This window comes from Hippopotamus amphibius, chromosome 1 (genome assembly GCF_030028045.1).
Source record: "Hippopotamus amphibius kiboko isolate mHipAmp2 chromosome 1, mHipAmp2.hap2, whole genome shotgun sequence".
Lineage (NCBI taxonomy): Eukaryota > Metazoa > Chordata > Mammalia > Artiodactyla > Hippopotamidae > Hippopotamus > Hippopotamus amphibius.
Genome location: NC_080186.1, coordinates 232863936 through 232885067, shown reverse-complemented (window position 1 = coordinate 232885067; position 21132 = coordinate 232863936). Strand labels below are relative to the sequence as shown.

At 40.5% G+C, this 21132-nt stretch overlaps 1 protein-coding gene across 1 annotated transcript in view; it reads left to right on the top strand.

The window, feature by feature from the left end:
- Positions 1–21132, top strand: part of IL31RA (interleukin 31 receptor A) — a 56478-nt gene that overhangs the window by 24282 nt on the left and 11064 nt on the right. The window contains 4 exon segments of the mRNA XM_057720641.1: positions 5379–5530; positions 10983–11148; positions 15228–15307; positions 17538–17754. Coding sequence (XP_057576624.1) covers positions 5379–5530; positions 10983–11148; positions 15228–15307; positions 17538–17754 — 615 coding nt within the window.

The window sequence follows — 21132 nt, the reverse complement described above, 5'->3', positions numbered from 1 at the left end:
GCTAGACCTTTTTCATTTGTGGGAGCATTCATTGTTTACTCAGATATTCCAAAGACATGGGGTCTACCTAGCTGATCTCAGGGATTTAGGCTGCAGCATGTATATATGATGGAAAGATTTTAGAACCCCTTTCTTAGTTCCCCTGTCTCTGGTGTTTAGCTTTGGTTTTGTTCCTGCTTCTGCATGTGGTCTAACCACCAGAGTCTGTTCCTGAGGCTACCTTGGAGCTCTTTGAGTCTGCCTCAGTGAAGGTTTCTTTTATTGTTCATCTGCAGATACAGGCTTGTGGGGCGAGAGAGGCTTTGATAGTGGCTCCTCTCCCTGCACGTGACTCAACAGTAGCGCCCTTCATGGATCGCGGGAGCCCCGGGGTGACGCCCAATGCGCAGGGATGCCAGTGGCCATGGGTATAGGAAATCTAGCCTTAGTGTGGTTCTTTACTGGTGCCCAGCACATGGAGCCTGACAGGCTTCCCTCGGGGGCTTTTTCTATTACTCTGCGACCAGCAGAGGCTTCCTTTGTTGTTTGTCTGTAGATGCTGGTGTGTGGGGAGAGAGAGGGTACAATATTGGCTCCTTCTCCTGAATGTGAGTCAGCAGTAGTGTCCTGCCTATGTTGCAGGAGCCCTGGCAGTGGTGGCAGTGCCTGTTGCACAGGGAAGCCGGTAGGCTCAGGTGTAAGCATAATGTCTGCAGAGCTGGGCCTCTCTGCAGACTTCTGGCTCTTGGCAGCAGACATATCAGACCCGTGCCCCGCCCCTCCCACCAGGGGGCATCTTCTATCCCTTGTCGACTGTGACAGCCTGGCCCAGAGGGGGCCTCCCTTTGTTTGTTGCAGGCGCAAAAGAGAGGCTATAACAGGGGCTCCTCCCCGCTGCTTGTGAGTCAGCAGTAGCACAACGCCACCATGGCCACCCAGCTTTCCGTAGTGGGCATTCCCCGCTGAGGATTTCTTCCCTCCTCTCCCCTCAGTCCATCTCCCTGCAGCCAACAATGTTTCTCACCCTGAACCAGTTCTCTGGTTCCCACGTTCCAGCTCCCAGGCCCCCTGTACCGCTATGAATCCATGTCTCAGTCTGGGACACGCAGAGCCGTGATACAGACCCTCTGTGTGTTTCTCACTCTTTCCCGTCTGCCATAGATCGGCTGCTTCACCCTCTTTGGACGGTCCCAAATGCATCCCTTCTGACCCAATCAAATTCCCTGTTGGAGAGGGGGTTTTCCCATCAGATAAGGGGAGTTTCCCTGAATTCAGCAACCTCTCCTCTGTTTCAGCGCCCCCTGCCCCAGGGTATAGGACCAGACCCTTTCCTTTCTCTCCTCCTCTTTCTCTCATTTTTTTCTTTCCCCCATCCTACCCAGTTATGTCAGGATCTTTGCAGTCCTTTCTGGGTGCCCAAGGTCTTCTGCTAGTGTTCAGCCAGTTTTTTGTGGGAATTATTGCATCTTTTGATGTATTCCTGATGCATCTGTGGATAGAGATGCACTCCACGTCCTTCTACTTGGCTGCCATCTTTTCCCCCTGGAACTGCTTTCTTAATTTCATTTTCAGATTGTTCCTTATTAGAGTATACAAATACAATAGGCGTTTGTATATCAATCTTGTTACCTGCAACCTTGTTGAACTTGAATATTGGATCTAATAGTTTTTTTTGTGTGGATTCCTTAGAATTTTCTATATACAAGATCGTATCATCCGAAAATGTAGTTTCAGCTTTTCCTTTCCAATCTGGATGCCTTTTATTTATATTTCTTGCCTAGTTGCCCTACAATACAATGTTGAATAGAAGTGGTGAGAGCACGCAAACTTTTCTTTTTCCTCATCTTAGGGGGAAAGCATCTAGTCTTGTATCATTAAGTATGATATTAGTTGCAGGGTTTTGTCAATGCTGTTTGTAAAGTTGAGGCAATTCTTTTCATAGTTTGTTGAGTGTTTTTATCATGAATAGTGTTGCATTTTGTCAAATACCTTTTCTGTATCTATTGAGATAGCAATGTGGTCTTATCTTTCATTCTATTGAAATCGAGTATTGCATTGACTGATTTTCCTAAATTAAACAAACTTTGCATTCTTGGGATAAATCTCATGTGGTTGTAGTGTATAATCCTTTCTATATGTTGCTGAATTTGGATTGATAGTTTTTTGTTGAGGGCTTTTGCTTCTATATTCATAAGGAACATTGGTCTGTTGCTTTCTTTTCTTGTGATATCCTTGTCTATTTTTGGTATCAGGAAATATTGGCCTCATAGAATGAGTTGTGAAGTGTTTCCTGGTCTTCTAGTTTTTGAAAGAGTTTCTGAAGGATAAGTGGTAATTTGTCTTTAAACTTTTGGTAGATCTCACCAGTGTAGGTATCTGGGCCTGAGATTTTCTTTTTGTGAAGTGTTTTGACTTGGGTTTCTTTTTAAAACATTTTTTAGGAACTCCCTTTGGAAGACTTACAACACACTACAAACAGTGGCATTACCTCTTGATGATGGGCCTGAAAGGGGCAAGGTTATTCACTTCTTAAACATAAACTTTTATTATTATTATCTTTACTTTCTTAAAATGAACATGTATTATTTTAGCAATTAAAATACTAAAAAATAAATTCGGTCACAATATAAGATAACTAAAGAAAGAAAAACAAAATCCCAAACTCCTATCCCTTTTTCAACTAGATATAATAGATATTTAAATATTCTATAACTACTACTGATGAAAACTCTGAGGAGGAATTTTGGTCTAAATTAGTAAGACACGGATTTATAAAATTAATCTTGGAAGAAATTTTGTTTTTATAATCTATCTCTAGGACCTGGCAAAGTGTTGCTAAGTACTAAGATCTAGCCAAAAAAAAAAAAAAAAAATTAAGAAAATAATCCTATTTACAATAGCATCAAAAAGAATAAAATACTTAGGAGTAAATTTAACCAAAGAGATGAAATATCTGTGCACTTAAAGCTATAAAACATTGATGAAAGAAATTGAAGAAGACACAAGTAAATGACAATATATCCTGTATTCATGGATTAGAAAAATTAATATTGTTAAAATGTCCATTAATTACAAAGCAATGTACACTTTTGATGCAATCCCTATCAAAATTCCAATGGCATTTTCCATAGAAATAGAAAAAATCCTAAAATTGATATGGGACTACAAAAGACTCAATAGCCAAAGCAATTTTGAGCAAGAAGAGCAAGTCTGGAAGCATCACACTACTTAATTTCAAAATACACTACAAAGCTGTAGTAATCAAAACAGTATATTATTGGCATAAAACCAGACACAGAACAATGGAACAGACTAGAGAGCCCAGAAATAAATCTATACATATATGGTCAACTGGTCTTTGACAAGGGCACCAAGAATACAAAATGGGAAAAGGATAGTCTTTTTTGATAAACAGTGTTGGGAAAAACTAGATGTCCACATGCAAAAAAAAAAAAAAAAAGAAATGAAAGAAAGAAAGAAAGAAATTGGACCCATGTCTTACACTATACAGACAAATCAACTAAAAGTGGATTAAATATTTAAGCACTAGACCTGAAATCATAAAGTTCTTAGAAGAAAACATGAGAAAAATGTCCTTGACATTGATCTTGGCAATTATTTTTTTTGGGGGGTGGGGGGAAGAAGATACCAAAAGCACAGCCAAAAATAAATAAGTGGAATTACACCGAAGTAAAAAAAATCTGTACAGCAAAAGACACAATCAACAAATGATTCAGCAACTTGCAGAATTGGAGAAAATAATTGCAAATCATATATCTGATGAGGGGTTGATAACCAAAAAATATAAGGAACTCCTACAACTCAGAAATAAAAAAGGAAATAACCCCATTTAAAAATAGTAAAAGGACTCGGATAGACATTTCTCCAAAGAAGACATACAAATGGCCAACAGGTATATGAAAATGTGCTCAACATCACTAATCATCAGGGAAATGCAAATTAAAACCATGATCACTCCACACCTTTTAGGGCTGCCATTAAAAAAGTCAAAAGATAAATGTTGGTGAGGATATGGAGAAAAGAGGACCCTCGTACACTTAGTGGGAATGTAAATTGATGTAACCATTATGGAAAACAGTATGGAAATTCCTAAAAAAATTAAAAAAGTAACTACCATATGATCCAGCAGTTCCACTTCTGGCATTTATCTAAAGGAATTATTAGGATCTTAAAGAGATGCCTATATTTCCATGTTCATTGCAACATTATTCACAATAGCCAAGATAAATGTCCACCAACAGATTAATGAATAAAGAAATTATGATATAAACATACACTGCAATTAGTGTAACTTTTTTGGAAAGCAAAATGACATTTTGTGGGAAGCAGTCCTAAAAATGTATATACCCTTTAATTTAAACCTCCTATCATAGGGGATCTAAGGAAGCCATCAGAGATGCAAACAAAGATGCAACTATTATCCACTTATTTGTTCACTTAAAAATATCTGATACTTGCTAAATGCCAAGAGTTAATTCTAGGCTTTGTGATCAAGACTCAGTTTCTGTTCTCAGGGGGCTTTAAAATGAAAAATTGGAAACACTATGTGCAATAATAGAGAAAGTGTTAAATAAATTTTTTTCATCTATAAGAATATTATGAAGCTTTGAAAAAAATCATGTTTTGAAAAATTTATAATGCAAGGGGATACTTGCTGATTTAATAAAGTTTTTTAAAAAGACAAAAGCTTTATTTAGCATAATATCAATTTTGTTTAAAAAATATACAAATTCTTGTGCAGGAAAAAGCCTGGAAATACACCAAAATGCTAATGATGGTTATCTCCGGTTGATGGCATTATGGGTGATTTAAAGTTTTTCTTTGTATTTTTTCTATATTTAAAATTTTTTTGGAATGAGCCTATGTTACTTTTATAACTAGAAAAAAAACCCCATATTTTCCAGGAGAGATTTAGGGTGGGAATGTTTGTAGTGTTCAGGGGAAAGGAGAGGTGCTTTCTAGTGGGCACTTCTTCATCCTGGGATCAAAGAAAGAGAGGCGGGGAGAGTAGATAAGGGGAACAGCCCATTTTCGGGTCATGCAGTCTCTTCTTTTTACCTCCCGTCTGTTCAACAAAAGATCTGACCCAGTCAGTGAAAGGCTGATTTGCAGAAAAATCACAGGAATATATCCTTTTCTCACTGGACAGTCTTTTTTGAGGGGGTGGGAGGTGGCAGCATTCCTTTTGCACTGCCTTCCTGATGCCATTTGCATACAGTAAGTCACAAAATATGCACTATCATTTCCTTCCTAGTTTCCAACCCCCCCTCCTACCTCCCCCCCCCCCCGCCCCCGACTCCACCCCAGTTCTGGGTGGATATTAGTAGCACTTTCTGGTCTCTTTGCAAATACAAGAACTGTATGATTTTTATTTTCAGTTAAAACCGAACCACCTAAGATTTCCAGTGTGAAACCACTTTTGGGCATCAAACGAATGGTTCAAATAAAATGGACAAGGCCTATGTTAGCACCTGTTTCATCTACTTTAAAATACACACTTCGATTCAGAACAGTAAATAGTGCCTGCTGGGTAAGTTATGCTGTTACAATGTTTCTACTAGAGGGCCCGAAGAAGAGAATTATTGACAGCTTTTGTTGACCTGGAGTCTTCTTTCCGTTTTCTACATTTAAAATTGAAGATAAAACAATAGTGAATACTTTTCTTCCCCAGTTTCCCATTTGGGCCTTTTAGGTTGGAAAAGTGTTGTACTATAGGTGTCTTGCATTCTGAACACAGGGACATATAAAAAAGGGAGCAATTGACTTTTGCATTCCACCCTGGTTTGTGTCTAGCTATGTTGGCTGCCAGAGATTCTATGGCTTGGCCATTTCCTTTTTAGGTTTTCTAAATTTTGTGATGTATAACACATGTTTAGAAAAGTGAACAAAACATAAATATTGCATTTAACAGATTATTATTGTCAGTGCTCATGTAAAAACCACTGATGTAAAAAATAGTATGCCAGAGTCCCCCGCCTCCCCTCTTCTGATGACACACTCCTCCTGCCTTTAGAGCTAACGATTAATCTGATTTTCATGGTAGTTAGTTCCTTGCTTTTTTTTAAATGTTTATTTATTTATTTTTATGTATTGGCTTCATTGGGTCTTTGTTGCTGCGTGCAGGCTTGCTGTAGTTGTGGAGGGCAGGAGCTACTCTTTATTGCAGTGCACAGGCTTCTTATTGTGGTGGCTTCTTTTGCTGAGGAGTGTGGGCTCTAGGTGCGTGGGCTTCAGTAGTTGCAGTGGGTGGGCTCAGTAGTTGTGGCTCAAGGGCTCTAGAACACAGACTCAGTAGTTGTGGCACATGGGCTTAGTTGCTCTGTGGCATGTGGGAATCTTCCTGGAGCAGGGCTCGAACCCATGTCCCCTGCACTGGCAGGCAGATTCCTAACCACTGCACCACCAGGGAAGCGCACTTTTTTGCTTTTTATTATGCTTTTACCACATAATCCTGCATCCCTGAACAACATAGTTTGAAACATTGTATAAATGGAATCCAAACATTTTGTATTTCCTTTATATTTGACTTCTTTCTCTCAATATTGTGCTTTTAAGATCGATTCATATTATACAGTGCTGGAGTTTATACATTTTCATTGCTGTATAGTATTCCATTGCCTGAACACAGTGGAATCAAGGCTTTAATTTGCATTTACCTGACTTTTAATGAGATTGCATATCTTTTCATGTGTTTATTGGCCACTTGGAGTCCTTCTTTGTGAAGTGTTGATTTAAGCCTTTCGCACATTTTTTTTTCCTTTTGGATGATCTATCTGATTTTTTAGTTGACTTGTAGGAGTTCCTTATATGTTCTGTTTATGAGTCTTTTATTTTTTATGTGTCTTGCAAACATCTCTCACCATATGACTTGCCTTTTCACTCTCTTAATGGTAACTTAAGATGCACAGAAATTCTTATATGAATACTGTCAAACTTTATCAAGCTTTTCCTTTATATTTAATGCCCCCCACACAAGATTTTCTAGTAAGAACATTTCCACTGTCTTATAACTTGTCTGTTTTTAACCTAAAATGCTGATGTTTTATTTGTTCTTATTGAATCATGTTGGTTTTATCCATCATTTTGACCTATTGAGAATCTTTATTCTATCACCCAAAACTTGTAGTTAACTTTATAACTTTTCAATAAAACTTATAGTTAACTTTTAACTTTCTAACTTTTCAATATCTTCATATTTGATAACACTGCTATACCTTCATCTAATCATTAATCAAAAAGAATGACTACATCAGAGCCCATCCAAAGACATCAGCCTCTCCTTTGACTGTGGTCATTTACTCAGGCTTCTTTGAATATAGCCAGTTACCACCACAATCATTCAGCCCACTTTTTTTCATCTTGACCATAAGGCCATCACTAGATTTTTTCCTTTGCTGAAGCCCATGGTACTGTGTCTGTTGCATCCTCTACTAGACTAGAACTCTTTCAGAAAAGAAAATTTGTTAAGTTTCACTTGTCTTATATTCAAGTCAAGAGAAATAATGATGTTCACTCTTCCTCTCAGCTTCCTTTCTATGCAGCTCTGGATCTGTTCTCCTAGAACTGACTACATTAACATAAGACTCACTGATCTGTAGTATCTGGAACCCACAAGGAAACCCCTAAGCAGGGCAGCCCCCAGCACAACATACGCTCATCTCCATACCACATGTCATGGTCTCAGTGAACCTGAAGAACTTCTGGGTGATCTACTATCTAGGAACCCTTAATTTCTTTTACTTATCTGGTCCCAGAGTCCTGTGGCTGCTGTTACAAGATTCAACATAAAAAATAAGCTGGGATTTATGTCCCTCTGGAAAATTACTAAACTTAGTACAATACTAAGTGAGGGAAGCACATGCAAACTACCCCAACTCCTAAGCATCCTGTACCCTACCTCTTTGATAAAATTACCTGCATCTGCACTCATCTTTGCCTCCCTTCTCCCAATCCCTTAGAAGGAAGAGATCCTTCCTCCTGCTTTCCTGGAGAAAGTGGGAAGGAAAGTGAAATGTGCAACCAGTCTCTTTCTCCTTTCAGCTTTCAAACACAACCAAGTCTAGTCAGTTCTAAACCTAACTAAACTCCAATCCAGCTTTCTATGGACGGTTCTCATCCCATTATCAATGGAAAAATGTCCAAATCCTTATCGCTCCGAGGCCTCCAAGGAAGGCCCCTATCGACCCTTCCACACTGACCTTCCTTCTTGCTTTTGCTTCTCTAGTAATTCTGCATTGCTAGTTTCCCTCATGCCATGTCACTTCACTGTTCTGCTTAGAACACCCTCTGCTTCGTACCTCTACTCTTGCCCTAAACCTTGCTAAATCTATTCATCTCTCAGAACTCTAGTCTGGTATATTTCCTTTTGGGAGTCTGAGCTAGAGGCTCCTCCTCTGTCATAGCACTTAACACAGTCATTTAAACTCACGTCTCCCTGTATTAGGCAGTAAGTTCTTCAAACACAGAGACCTTGATTTTCACCTTTTTTTCCCCATTGCCTAGCACATGCACTCAACAAATGCTTAACTAAACCAAACCATGTAAAAACTAATTCTAAAATCCCAATATGTCCATATAGCAAGACTCACACTTGTGTGATGCTATATGGGTTACAAAATGCTTTTTTTATACTCTATATACAAGGATATTTAATCCTTGTAAATATCCTACAAATAAGGCATCACTATCCTTATTATTACAGATTAGTAAATTGTGATGCAGAGGGCCTAAATCACCTGTCCAAGATCTCAAGGTCTGTAAATTGCAGAGTTGAGCTCAGGTTTTATGATGCCAAGTTCAGTCATTCATTTGACCATACTTTAGTCTCCAAACCATCTTCCTGTGGCCCTAGTGTAAAGGGTTTCCACCTTCATAAAATGGAACCACATGAACACTCTACAAAAGGATCTCAAGACTGTTTTAAGGGTTTGATTTAGGCTTTGCTCCAAAACTTCTGCCTCATCTCTTGTGACATAAACACTTTGAATAAGCTAGGATTTGGCACAAAGTATAGCTTGTTAGAAACAAAACTGATGGAATTAATTAGTGTTTTGGTAGGAGTCCACTGCTTGTGTTGAGTTGGGGGAGTTTTAGATTTAAGCCTGTATATGGAGGATCATTTGATCCTGGACCCTCTGAGGACGAAAGCCACATAACCTGGAAAAAAGCCACAGTAAAGAAGCCTTAGAGGCACACTGTTTGGAACACTGAACAGCTTTTTTTCCCTTTGGGGCTAGGGCTGAGAAGAACAGACTTGCATAGGTACATTTGAGCCTGGTCATGAGGAGACCTGGTAAGACGCCAAGCATGGGCTGAGGGTACTAGCAAAGCAGGAGGAAAAATTTGAAAGATTAAAAAAAAGAAGAATATTATGTATTTTTTAATAAATTTATTTATTATTTATTTATTGGCTGTGTTGGGTTTTCATTGCTGTACGTGGGCTTTCTCTAGTAGAGAAGGAAAGCAGGGGCTACTCTTCGTTGCAGTGCGCAGGCTTTTCATTGCGGTGGCTTCTTTGTTGTGGAGCACAGGCTCTAGGCATGCGAGCTTCAGTAGTTGTGGCACATGGGCTCAATAGTTGTGGCTTGTGGGCTCTGGAGCGCAGCTCAGTAGTTGTGGCGCATGGGCTTAGTTGCTCCATGCTATGTGGGATCTTCCTGGACCAGGGATTAAACCTGTGTCCCCTGCGTTGGCAGGCGGATTCTTAACCACTGCGCCACCAGGGAAGTCCCTTATGTATTTTTAAAAGCATAAAAAGGAAAATAGAACTTTATTAGACTGCTTTGCTTGTATCTTATGGATTATTACTGTTTTTATTTTGATTTATGCATGGAGGGCACCATATGGTTGGCATTCTCCCACAGGTCTTAATCTGGTTTTAACTGGGCCCCATAACTGAGGTAAACTGGGGAGGCTACTTTCCCAGAGATGTTGGATTGTCCTGAGTTATGTTCCCAGCAGCCCTGTTCTACCACTGCAACGTCTGCAGGGCTTTTGGAGGAAGGTGCTCAGGGAACCTGGGGTTCAGGGGCAAAACTGTCCTCACCTCTGTATGCTGCTTCCTTGCTCTGATGCTATCTCATTAGGCTGGGAGCTCAGAACTATCCGTCTGCAGTTGGGATGCTTAGCATTTGGCCACATACACACTTCCCCATTTTGCCCAATTTCCTTTAGGCCCGGGACCTATAACTGTGTACCTATTTTCACAGCTGTTATATATACGTAAGAAATATCAGGACGCCTTTCTCTCGCCGGGTTCTATAGGACTAGATACTCACAAAGTGGACATGTCCATTAGCACAGTTTACTTTCATTAATAAACTCAATATAAATATTGCAGCAACAGTGACTACGCTTAGTAATACATAGCTGAATTTCTGGTTTCTTATTAGGGTTGAGTCCAGAAGGGACTTGAGAGATCATATAAAGCAACACGCACATTTACTAACGAGGAAACTGAGGTCTAGAAAGGTGAAGTGATGTAGTTGCCTCTCTCCGCTCCCCACACGGAGAGAGTTTTACTTAACTCGTCTGGGTTTTACTCATGATGTGAGGTTGAACTTAATGCTGTCAAGGTGTCTGTTATCTACTGTTCCTTGAGGCCTTATCTCTAGGTATCATAGTCACTTCCAGAATTTAAACTGAGGCCCATGTTGGGTCCCGGGACTCCACCTTGCATCTTCCAGAACAGAAAGACTCTGCTCACTCACATCCAGCCCAGAGGCAGGAATCGGCCCCAGAGGCTTAGAAACAGGAAATGGGGAGGGGTGGTGGTTCTTGGGGTGACCCACCTTTGTTTATGTGCTAATGGTCCCCAGGCATGTGTAGAGCTTTATTTATGAAAATTATGCATTTAAAAATTTGAGATATAATGCTACTAGTTCTGGAAAGGTGAGAGAGGGCTGGGGAGCAAAGAAGAAAAATGGAAAGATAACAAACATGTGGCCCCCCCCATCCAGCTCAAGGTGGTCTTTGTTTTTTAGGTGGAAGTCAACTTCACTGAAGGAGATGTGAATGGAGAAGAAGCATACAACCTGACAGGGCTGCAGGCTTTTACACAGTATGTTGTAGCTCTGCAATGTGTGGCTGACAAGTCCAGTTTCTGGAGTGGCTGGAGTCAAGAAAAAATGGGAATAACTGAGGAAGAAGGCAAGTTGGTCTCTTGTAATTCATTTTCTGCCTGCTCTGGTTTAGGGCAACCTGGACTGAGTCTTTGTGGGTTTTGTCAAGTGCTGTACTTGAGAATCATGGGATCCCACATTCCAGAACCTGGAGAGTCTGTACATTTCCTCTCCACAGGGCTCATGGTATGCACCTGAGCCTACAGGATAGGCTGGCCTTCCTCTGATGGTGTTAGTGACGTTAGCAGCTTCTTGCCTTGAAGGTGAAAGATCACATCTTTAATACTTGTGTAGAGTTCTTATACTAGGCATGAAGTGGTATAATATTATGTAAAGGTATCCTATGGTAAATTAAAGATATATATTGTAAACCCTGGAGCTACTACTAAAAAATAAGTAAAAGTATAACTAATGAAAAAAAAAGTCACATCTTTAATGATAGCAAGGGACGGAAAGAGAAAGGGATTGCACATTGATTGAATGCTTACCATGAGTCAGGCATAGTCATTAAGAAGAGTGCTTTGAATCTGTGGGCTTGATATGAATCCCAGCCTGGCTCTGGAGTGACTTTGAGCAAGATACCTAATCTCTAAGACTCGGTTTCCTCACTTTTTCATAATGGAATATGATTTATAAAATCAAGTCAACAGTAGTACCTACTTTTTAGTATTGTTTTAAAGAGTAAATGAAATACTGTATTTGGCCCATAGTAAACATTCAGTAAGTGCCAGATATCCTATTAGTATTATTAATTCTCCTAAAAGCCCTATGAACTGTGTAGAATCACTCCCATTTGCTGCAGGTCACTGAGCACGTTACCATGCTCTGTAAATCAAGAGCCTTGCCCTGTGCCTGACCTCCAGTAAATGTTCAATAAATGTTTGATGAATGTGTTAGTTTCCTATGGCCACTGTAACACATTAACGCACATTTAATAGCTTAAAGCAGCACACTTTTTTTTTTCTATTATAGTTCTGGAATTCAAAATCCGAGTTCAATTTCACTGGACTAAAGTCAAAGTGTTGGCGCAGCTGTTTCCTCTTGGAGATTCTGAGGGGAGGGTATATTTTCTTGCCTTTTCCAGCTGCTAGTAGCCTCCTGTATTCCTTGGTTTGCGGCCCCTTCCTGTGAACAAAGCGTGTTCCTCTGACCTCTGCTTCTGTCATCACATTGCCTTTTCCTCCTTCTCTGTGTCAGATCTGTCTGCCTCCCTCTCGTAATGAGCATTGTGGTGACTTTTAGGGCCCACTCGGATAATCCAGGGTAATCTCCCCATCTCCAGATCCCAACCTAATCACATGTACTACGTCCCTTTGATCATATAAGGTGCCAGAGATTTGTACTTAAGTGTTTGGGGTTCATTTTTTCAACCTGATACAATGAATGAATGAAAGACTAGTTCGATGAATACTTGCTGAAGGCCACACATCTTCTGAAACATGCAGAAGAAACAGAAAAATGCTGATCTTTCTAACCTTCTGAGGCTTTACCTTCCTTTATAAGACCCAAGTTTTAGACCAGGAATTTCCCCCACCTCACCCCTGGGCATGATTTCAGGCCTTTCTTAGTCAGTCTTACAGTCAGTTCCCTCCCTGGTCTCAGGTAACATGTGGGGTCAACTCCTGTGCTCCCTGGTCCATATGGCAAACATTTATTCCTCTGGATCCTGGTTGAGTTTCCCATGAGAACCAAGTTGGTATTAAGAGATGTTTGGCACATTCGCCCATATTTTCAGCTGCGTCTGTGGGAAGTCTGTATCGAGAAGACTGTTTCTCTTTGGACTGCATCTGCAGGAAATAATGATCTCAGTGAAAGAAGAAATACCTGATTAAGTTCACTCATCATCACCATCTATGAGAACCAAGTGGCTGCCTACAGCATAAATCTAAGGAGAATTTTACTCGTTTCTAATCAATAACTAGAATGATTGATTATTTAATAATCAGTTTATTTTTGCTTCTGTCTATGCGTCAGATGAATATGTGGAACTGGCTTGTAATGAACACTTTGCTTTCAGATTTTTTCTTTCTCATTCTCAATATTATTATCCCACAGTCTGACTTCCATGTAACTGGAACAGAGAGACTCTGCAAGTAAGAGACGGAGAGTCCTTCCCATTCTGTGGGTCACCTTTGAAGGTCTCATGACTTTGTAGCCTTGTGCTGAGGCTGTCTTCAGGGAGGAAGTCTCTCTGCACACATCTATTTGTCCTGTAGACGGGCTGAAACCTGTTGCTGTCTGTCTGAGAAAACCGAGTCCTGGCTGTCTAGTCTTTTGATTCAGTAAAGACATTTGGGAAATCAGAAAACTCCTGGCAGAGTTGTAAGACAACATTTCAATGGAATGTAGATTACGTCTTATGTAAAGTTTACACAGTTCCAATTTCTTTATCTGCAGCTTGCATGGAACTGCAATAGGTCTCATCGGGAGCCTAACAGACTGTGTTACCCACACTTTGGCTTCTGCAAGAGTAGTTTTAGAAATGTCACCCTCCATTGATGACAAGACAGGTTATTGACTTAATTGCCCTTTAGTGCATTTTTCTACATTATGAAGTTGTCTTTAATTAGAGTTCAGTGTGTAATTTCACGTTAAAACTCTCAATCACCTGAAGTCAAAAACTCCCTGAAAACAATCTCTCAGTACTAAAGCAGTTTAGATCTCGGCCTGAGTGGCAGACCCCATGTTTTACAGACTGAATTACATTATTTTCCTCCATATGATTTCCTCAAGAAAAGATTCAGAGTTTACCAACTGCAGCTTCAATTAGAGATATTTCCTCACTTTCTCAAATTACAGGCCTCTAGCCTTCTGAACAATTCTTTAGAACCCTGCTTTCCTCTCATGATCAAAGTGTATGTGTATCTTTAATCAGAAGCTCAGCATTTTGAAATTTTAGGTGCATGTCTGAGGATTCAACTATAAATTGCCAGTGATCCACTTCTTGCCAAAACTCCTTGAGACATGATACTTGAGAGATATAGTCCAGAGATCAAGTGTAATATAAATTCCTCTTGTTTTTGTAAGCTTTATCCCTGTGTAGGTAGATCATCAGAAGCTAACACTTGAACTATGCTGTCTTAAGTTATGTTGTTTCTCACTGGAGAAATGCATGAATTAAGCCTGACATTATGACCTTGTATTTCATAGAAGACAACCATGAGAAATGTACACATGCAATATTTCTTTACCTTCGTTCAACTGTGATTGTAGACATCAGCCTTTACGTCACCCTTTGTCTTTTTTGAGAGGATCCACAGGATAAATCCCATTTATGAATTTAGTGCCCATAGCCTGAAAATACTTACCTCTTCACGTCGATTTCTGTGTTTCCTTTTTATCAGCCCATGGGAAATACACAACTCAATTTGATTCTTTTTTACTTGTCCTGCCTGGAAAATCAGCATTAAACTCAGAGCTCAGAGAGGGACCTAGGAAAGATTATTTCTCTGCTTCTTTCTTCTTTAATTCTTTCATATGTTTTATAACATTGTAAGTATGAAGTTTCAACTCTTTGGGGAATAGATATGGCATAAGTTATATATATGAAATATCTTTATCAGTTATCTATGTCATTCCCAGCTTTAATGTATGTAAATGTTGTATCTTAGAGAATATGAAATGTCACATTCCAATCCATATTTGTGTGATAGATTATATTACAATGGGGTCTGTTGTCATTTTATTTTACCTTACCTTAAGTCATCAGATCCAAGGGCAGTTTTTTAAAAAAAATTTTTTATTTTTTTACCAAATAATTGTGATTTTATTTTTTTCACAAAATACCAAGTTTTGCACCACATTAAAGTATTGTTCTAATGCAAGAAAATCCCAATGTTTTCATTGTGGGGCAGGAGTGATTTATATATAGGATAATGATTTTATAGATTCTTAGTTATTTTTGACCTTTGGTTGATTCCAGTCCTTCCGCCGCAAGATGAAGACATCATTGTAATGTTGCCATCCATCCACTCGCCACCTTACTCCTGCTGCCTCCCTCAAGCAAATCCTCCCCGACTGTATTTTCTAAACAGTTAGCTAATTTCACCACCTCCTGCTGCAACTCCCTTCTGTCTGTGTTGAACACCTCACTCCTGTTCCTTATAGCTCCACATGGCCCGGATCTGTGGAGAGTCCTGGGACCAGCCAAGGTGGATGGAAGAAGGCCAGTGCAGTTGTTGTGGAAGGTGACCTCCCTCTGTGTTATTTATTTACAATGTCTGTTAAAAAGCCTTGGTCTCTTACACCTCTAAGAACTGTGATTATTGGAATTTTACCTCCTTAATTTCTTTCCCTAGAGGTTTGGATGCCCCAGATCTCACACTGGTTTCCCACCTAAAAAAGGCCTGTAGGTCATTTTGTAGATGGCCTGAATGTGCATTGCAGACCCTGGCCCCTCTTCTTTGGTCTGAAATGTTAACACTTGGGACAGGTACACAGTGCAAGGGCAGGAGGCACCTTGACCTTCTGGAGAAGACTGTCACTGGCTGGCCTCCACTAGAAGGCAATGTAAAATTATACTGCCCCTACCCCCACACTGGAGAAGAGCACTTACTTGAGGTGAGCTTACTAGTGTGTCCTGAGGTCATCGCCAACATATATTGCACAAGAATCTCCCTGAGCACTGGGATAGTGTGGGGCAAGGGTAGAACAGGGGCCAAACGGTCCTTTGCAGGATGGAGGCCTGAGAGTGACAAAGGAGGAGCCAGGTGGGTAATGCAGAGAGAGAGGAGGAGGAGATGAGAGGAGGTGGTAGTAAAAAGGGCAGAAAAAAGAGGGCAAGAGGGAATAATTAGCAAAGGAAAAGGGCAAACAGAGGGAAGAAAAGAGCCAGGAAATAGGAGAGAGGAGATGGGGAGTTGGGGGAAAGAAGAGAGGGAGGAGAGTAATGAAAAGCCAAAACTCTTTGGTGTGTCTTCAGAATTCGCCAGAAATACTCATCCGGTTATCTCATACTTGCTCAAGTCCAGGCAAGCTTAAAATCCTTTTGAAAATGGAGAAATCACCCTGCTTTCCCAAATGACATTCCAATCCCAATCACTTCAGAGTTGGAGCATCCTTTCTCCTCTCCCTTCCCACTCCAAGGGCATAGGGACACCCTCAGAGGCAGCAGGCAAGGGAGAGCACAGCCAGTGGTGTTAGGAAATCTTTGAGTGTCAATCCCAGATGTTGTGGCCTCTTCCTCAGTTATCAAGCATGGAAACGAATGACTATCAACATATTTTTGAGGAAGGAAAGGAAACAATGGCACTTACCACATGTGGCCAGACTCTCGTGGGTCAAGTAGGCCAACCTATGAAGTAGGTGAGATGGACTTCAATACCTTCCTCCCCTTCGCCTGGGAGCTGGTCTTCCTTTTGCTTTAATAGGAGAGTTTTCTAAGAATTAGAACTGCTTAAGAAAAAGAAGGGACTAAAATTAGATAGTAGTGATGATTGTACAACTCTGTGAACACACTAAAAGCCAATGGATTGCACACTTCAAAAAACTGAATTTTCTGGTGTATGAATTATATCTCAATAAAGCTGTTATTGTAAAAAGAGAATGAGTTGTCTTGAGAGATAAAAGCTTCCCAGTCATTAGGAAGGTTCTAATTGACTTTTTATGTCATGGCAGCTGTAAAGGCAGTGGGACAAAGTGACTTCTATAGTCCTTCTGACCTTACATTCAGTTATTCTGCTCCATCTGTGTGTGTTTTCAGTAACAGAAAGAGAACTACTGGAAAGCCCTATAATTCCTGCATGCTGATCTCTAGGCAAAGCATCTAGTTAGTAGGCTCAGGTTCAAGTCTGAAAAGAAGAGGTTGTCTGGGAGCCCCTGGGGTCACCTTTGATTCTCACCAAAAATTTGAGTCTGATAGGGCAGCCTTGAATGTTTTAGTCCTCTTAACAGGGATGCCTGGTCTGGGGAAGCTAGCTCTTTCCTTGGAGGGGTGGGGGTGGGGGTGGGGTGTGGAGATAAAAGGTAAGCGCACTGGTACTCTCCAACCCTTGGAAGCTTCTAAGAAAGAGATGACCCGGGGCCAGAACAGACTTGGGATTGGCTCAGAGAAAATGCCTCAAATTTTAAGCTTATTTATACTCCTCTGCCCACGTAGAATAGAGAGAAAGATACAGCCAAAAGGAACAGGGGTGGCTTGCTTGCATTGGTTTGGGCATCATCCTAGTTTAGCTCCATGGAATTAGATATGTCAAGGGTTGATACCAAGAGACCATTTAGAAATCCCCTCTTCCGGCAGTTGGAGGGTTAATATCATGGCACAGGGTTTGCTATTCATCCCAGAAAGGTAATTACCTGATTGTAGGTTAGCACCTAATGGTTCACATTACCTCCCACTCCTGATTCCCACCATTTATTACCTCTCAGTGCCTTTCTTTCTTTGCTTTCAGCAATAAATTTTGTTTCTTTTGTGTTCAGAAGGCTAAAGGAGCTCCGGTCCTGGAGAAAACTCTTGGCTACAACATATGGTACTTTCCAGAGAACAACACTAACCTCACAGAGACAAGAAACACCACTGATGAGCAGCTTGAACTGTCTCTGGGAGGCAAGACCTACTGGGTATATGTGATTTCTTATAATTCTCTTGGGGAGTCTCCGGTGGCCACGCTGAGGATTCCAGCTATTGATGAAAAGCGTAAGTATACCATACACTTATTACTTAGATGCCTGGCCCCACCCAATTGGCCAAGGAGTAGTCCCTGTCCTCTCAAAAGTTGCTGTTTCTCTAGAGTCAAAATGAAAATGAAATGAGGACTCTTTAGGTTATGGTGGAGGGATCACAGACTTCAAGTAATGAGTGAGACTCTTGAAATAAAGTTCCTTTGGAACAAAGGCTGTGTTGAAAATCAGAGACTTCATAAATCATGTGATACAAAGTCATGAGCTTGGACGTTCTATGGGCAGCTTGGATTTGTTTTGTTCTGAGTGAAGATAAGCTGGGTTGAGCTATAAAAAACTGTCATATCTGCCACGTTTATCCTCAGTGGCTGAAACCTCTCTTTCAAAATCTCCCCCCGACAGGATTGACCATGTCCCAGCCTTGGTCTGCTCACTCTCCTGTTTTCTTCCTTTTCTCCATCCATTTGAATATCAACTTAGGGAAATTTCTAATGTTTATACTTGCCAATAAATTGCTTGTTACACCTTTAATTAAGTAATTTTTAAAATGTACTGCTCCCCAGTAAACATATTTTGTATCCTGTTTTGGAATAAAATAGCTTCTTTATAAAGTCTTTTTTTTTAAATTAATTAATTTATTTATTTTTGGCTGCATTGGGTCTTTGTTGCTGCCCGCAGGCTTCCTCTAGTTGCTGCGAGCGGGGGCTACTCTTCGTTGTGTTCTGCGGGCTTCTCATTGCCGTGGCTTCTTTTGTTGCGGAGCACGGGCTCTAGGCACGCGGGCTTTGGTAGTTGTGGCATGTGGGCTCAGTAACTGTGGCGCACGGGCTTAGTTGCTCCATGACATGTGGGATCTTCCTGGCCCAGGGATGGAACCCGTGTCCCCTGCATTGGCAGGTGGATTCTTAACCACTGCGCCACGTGGGAAATCCCTTCCTTAAGTCTTATTCAAGGAATTGCAAGCAGTGGATTTCCTCTTCCCTGCTTTATTTTTTCTACAGATGTTACTGTTCCTCAATTCTATAGATTTTCTCATTTATTTTCATTATTACCTATCTCTCCATCAATAGGATGCAAGTTCCATAAGCACAGAGATTTTTTTGGTCTGTTTTTCTCTTCTCATTTTCTTTCTCTTCCTGATCCTCCTCTTCTCCTCCTCCATTTCCAACATCTAGAGTAGACATAGAGCAGTTGGCATAGAAAAGGAACTCAGTAGCTATTTGTTGAAATACACCATGACTAGAGTATACACTCTCTTATTCTCTAACTCTCTCTATTTGCTTAGACCTAGATTGGTTCAGGCATTTACCCTACCAGCACTAGACTTGTCTGCCTATGCTTTCTTCTTTCTCTTCTTAAACTGAACCCTTATCTTCTTTTGCCTCATTTTAGAACTCCTAGGTATACATTTTTCTGCGTGTGTTTTAAGCTACACTTGATATTATTTTAGTCAGTATTTGATAGTATTCCCCATAGTCCTGAGTTCCTGGCATCCTAGTTCCTGCCTATCCAATATTTCTAGTGACGAAGTTTCTGACAAATGCATGTGACATTGAATATACATTCTTTGTTAATAGAGGCGCTGATGAATAGTAATTTCAGTTTCTTGGTGTGACCCTGTAGTGGGAGGCAGTAAAGAGTAGGAAATGAAAACATGGGCTTTGGAGTCCAGCAGCTATGGATTCAAACCTTTGCTCTTTCACTAGACGTCATAAACCTTGGGCAAATTATCTAACCTCTCAAACCTTAGCTACTTATTCAATGGGCTATTATTTAGTTACACCTCCTCATAAAGCTATTGTGAATATTAAGTGAGACTGTGTGTATAGGATGCTTTGTCTAGTGCTAATTATTATTATTGTGATTCTTAGTAAAATTTCTAATTAATTAAATTTCTATTAGATACAGATTATCAACTTTAAAAATATCATAATATGCACTTTAAGGTTATGCTAAATTAACACAGGGTTTCTTTGTTTATCCCCAATTCTGAAGGTGTTTGCTTTATGTCATCAAGTATTGGCACAATCATCAATTATAATGATTCCAGACCAAGTGTAGGCAAACTATAGCTTGTGGGTCAAACCTGGCCTGACACCTGTTTTTGTAAATAAAGTTTTATTGGAATGCAACCACACCCGTTTGTTTTTATGTTTATGTCTCCCTTTGTGCAACAATGGCAGATCTGAGTAGTTGAGACAGAGGCCTACAAAACCTAAAGTGTTTATTCTTTGGCCCCTTACAGTCCTCTTTACAGGTTTCGATCCTAGACATATAAGAAAGTAATGCTCTACAGAATTTTGTTTAATAAAGTAGAGTCAACTGGAGAATAGTTATAATAATAATAATAATAAGTTTAACAATCATTAAGTAAGAATAATTATCCAATGTTGTCCATTAAGATATGTCAGCCATTGTGCTAAGATGATATAGGTTAATCTAATTTCAGCCTTGAAATGACCCAGGGGTAGGTGCTATTAGATTCACTTTATAGCTGATGAAGGTGAGATTCAGGAAAGGTTAGTGATTTGCCCAAAGTTTCTCAAGTGGAATTCAAGCCCAGGTCTGCATGATTCCAATCTTGTACAATGTCATTAATCTTGGACTTGGTATTAATAAAGTGACTTAGAAATCTGGCCACAGCGGCTGTGTGACACTAAACTGGTTATTTTCCTCTGTGGGCCTCTATTTTCCCATCTCTCAGATAAGGGATTGGAATAGGTGTACCTTCAATTTCCTTCAGGCCTGAATATCCTCTGAGTTCTAGGAGACCTTAGCCAGCGGGTGACCATGGCGTAGTCTGAGGCAGGACCTAGCAAAATACGGCCAGTTGTGTGATGAGGGGCCGAGGAGGAGGTGGGGACCGAGTTGAGGTCGGGTATAGGTCGGGTTAGGATGGCCGGCAGAGGTGAGGCACTACAGCATCTGAGGACGGTGTTTGATAGGCCCGGAGCGACTGACTTCATGCAATCACAATAAATTTATGGTATTTACAAAGTCCCTTTCTTCTTTCCCTGGAGGGATCCATATTTTCCATCACACCCAGGAGTATATTGTATTTGGAGAAATTGCTCAAAAAATTATTGTTGCGTGATGGAGGCAGTTCGTTGACATTCAGTAGGATGATGGTTTGGAAACTTTTCTTTCAGCACCCCTTCATGCTGCCCAGGCCCTTTCATCTTGCAAGGCTGACTCATGACTTGATTCCACACCCACCGTGGTCCAGAGCCTGGGCTTGTCCTCTTTCCACGTCTGTTCCCCAGAGGGCCAACGTTGGTAAAGAGAGAGAGTGTGGGGCTAGCCACCAATGCTCGCTCCTGTCTTCAAGTCAGGATTGGTGTGCAAATGGTGTATTAAGAAAATGCCTCTAGAGACCAGAAAAAGAAGTGGAGGA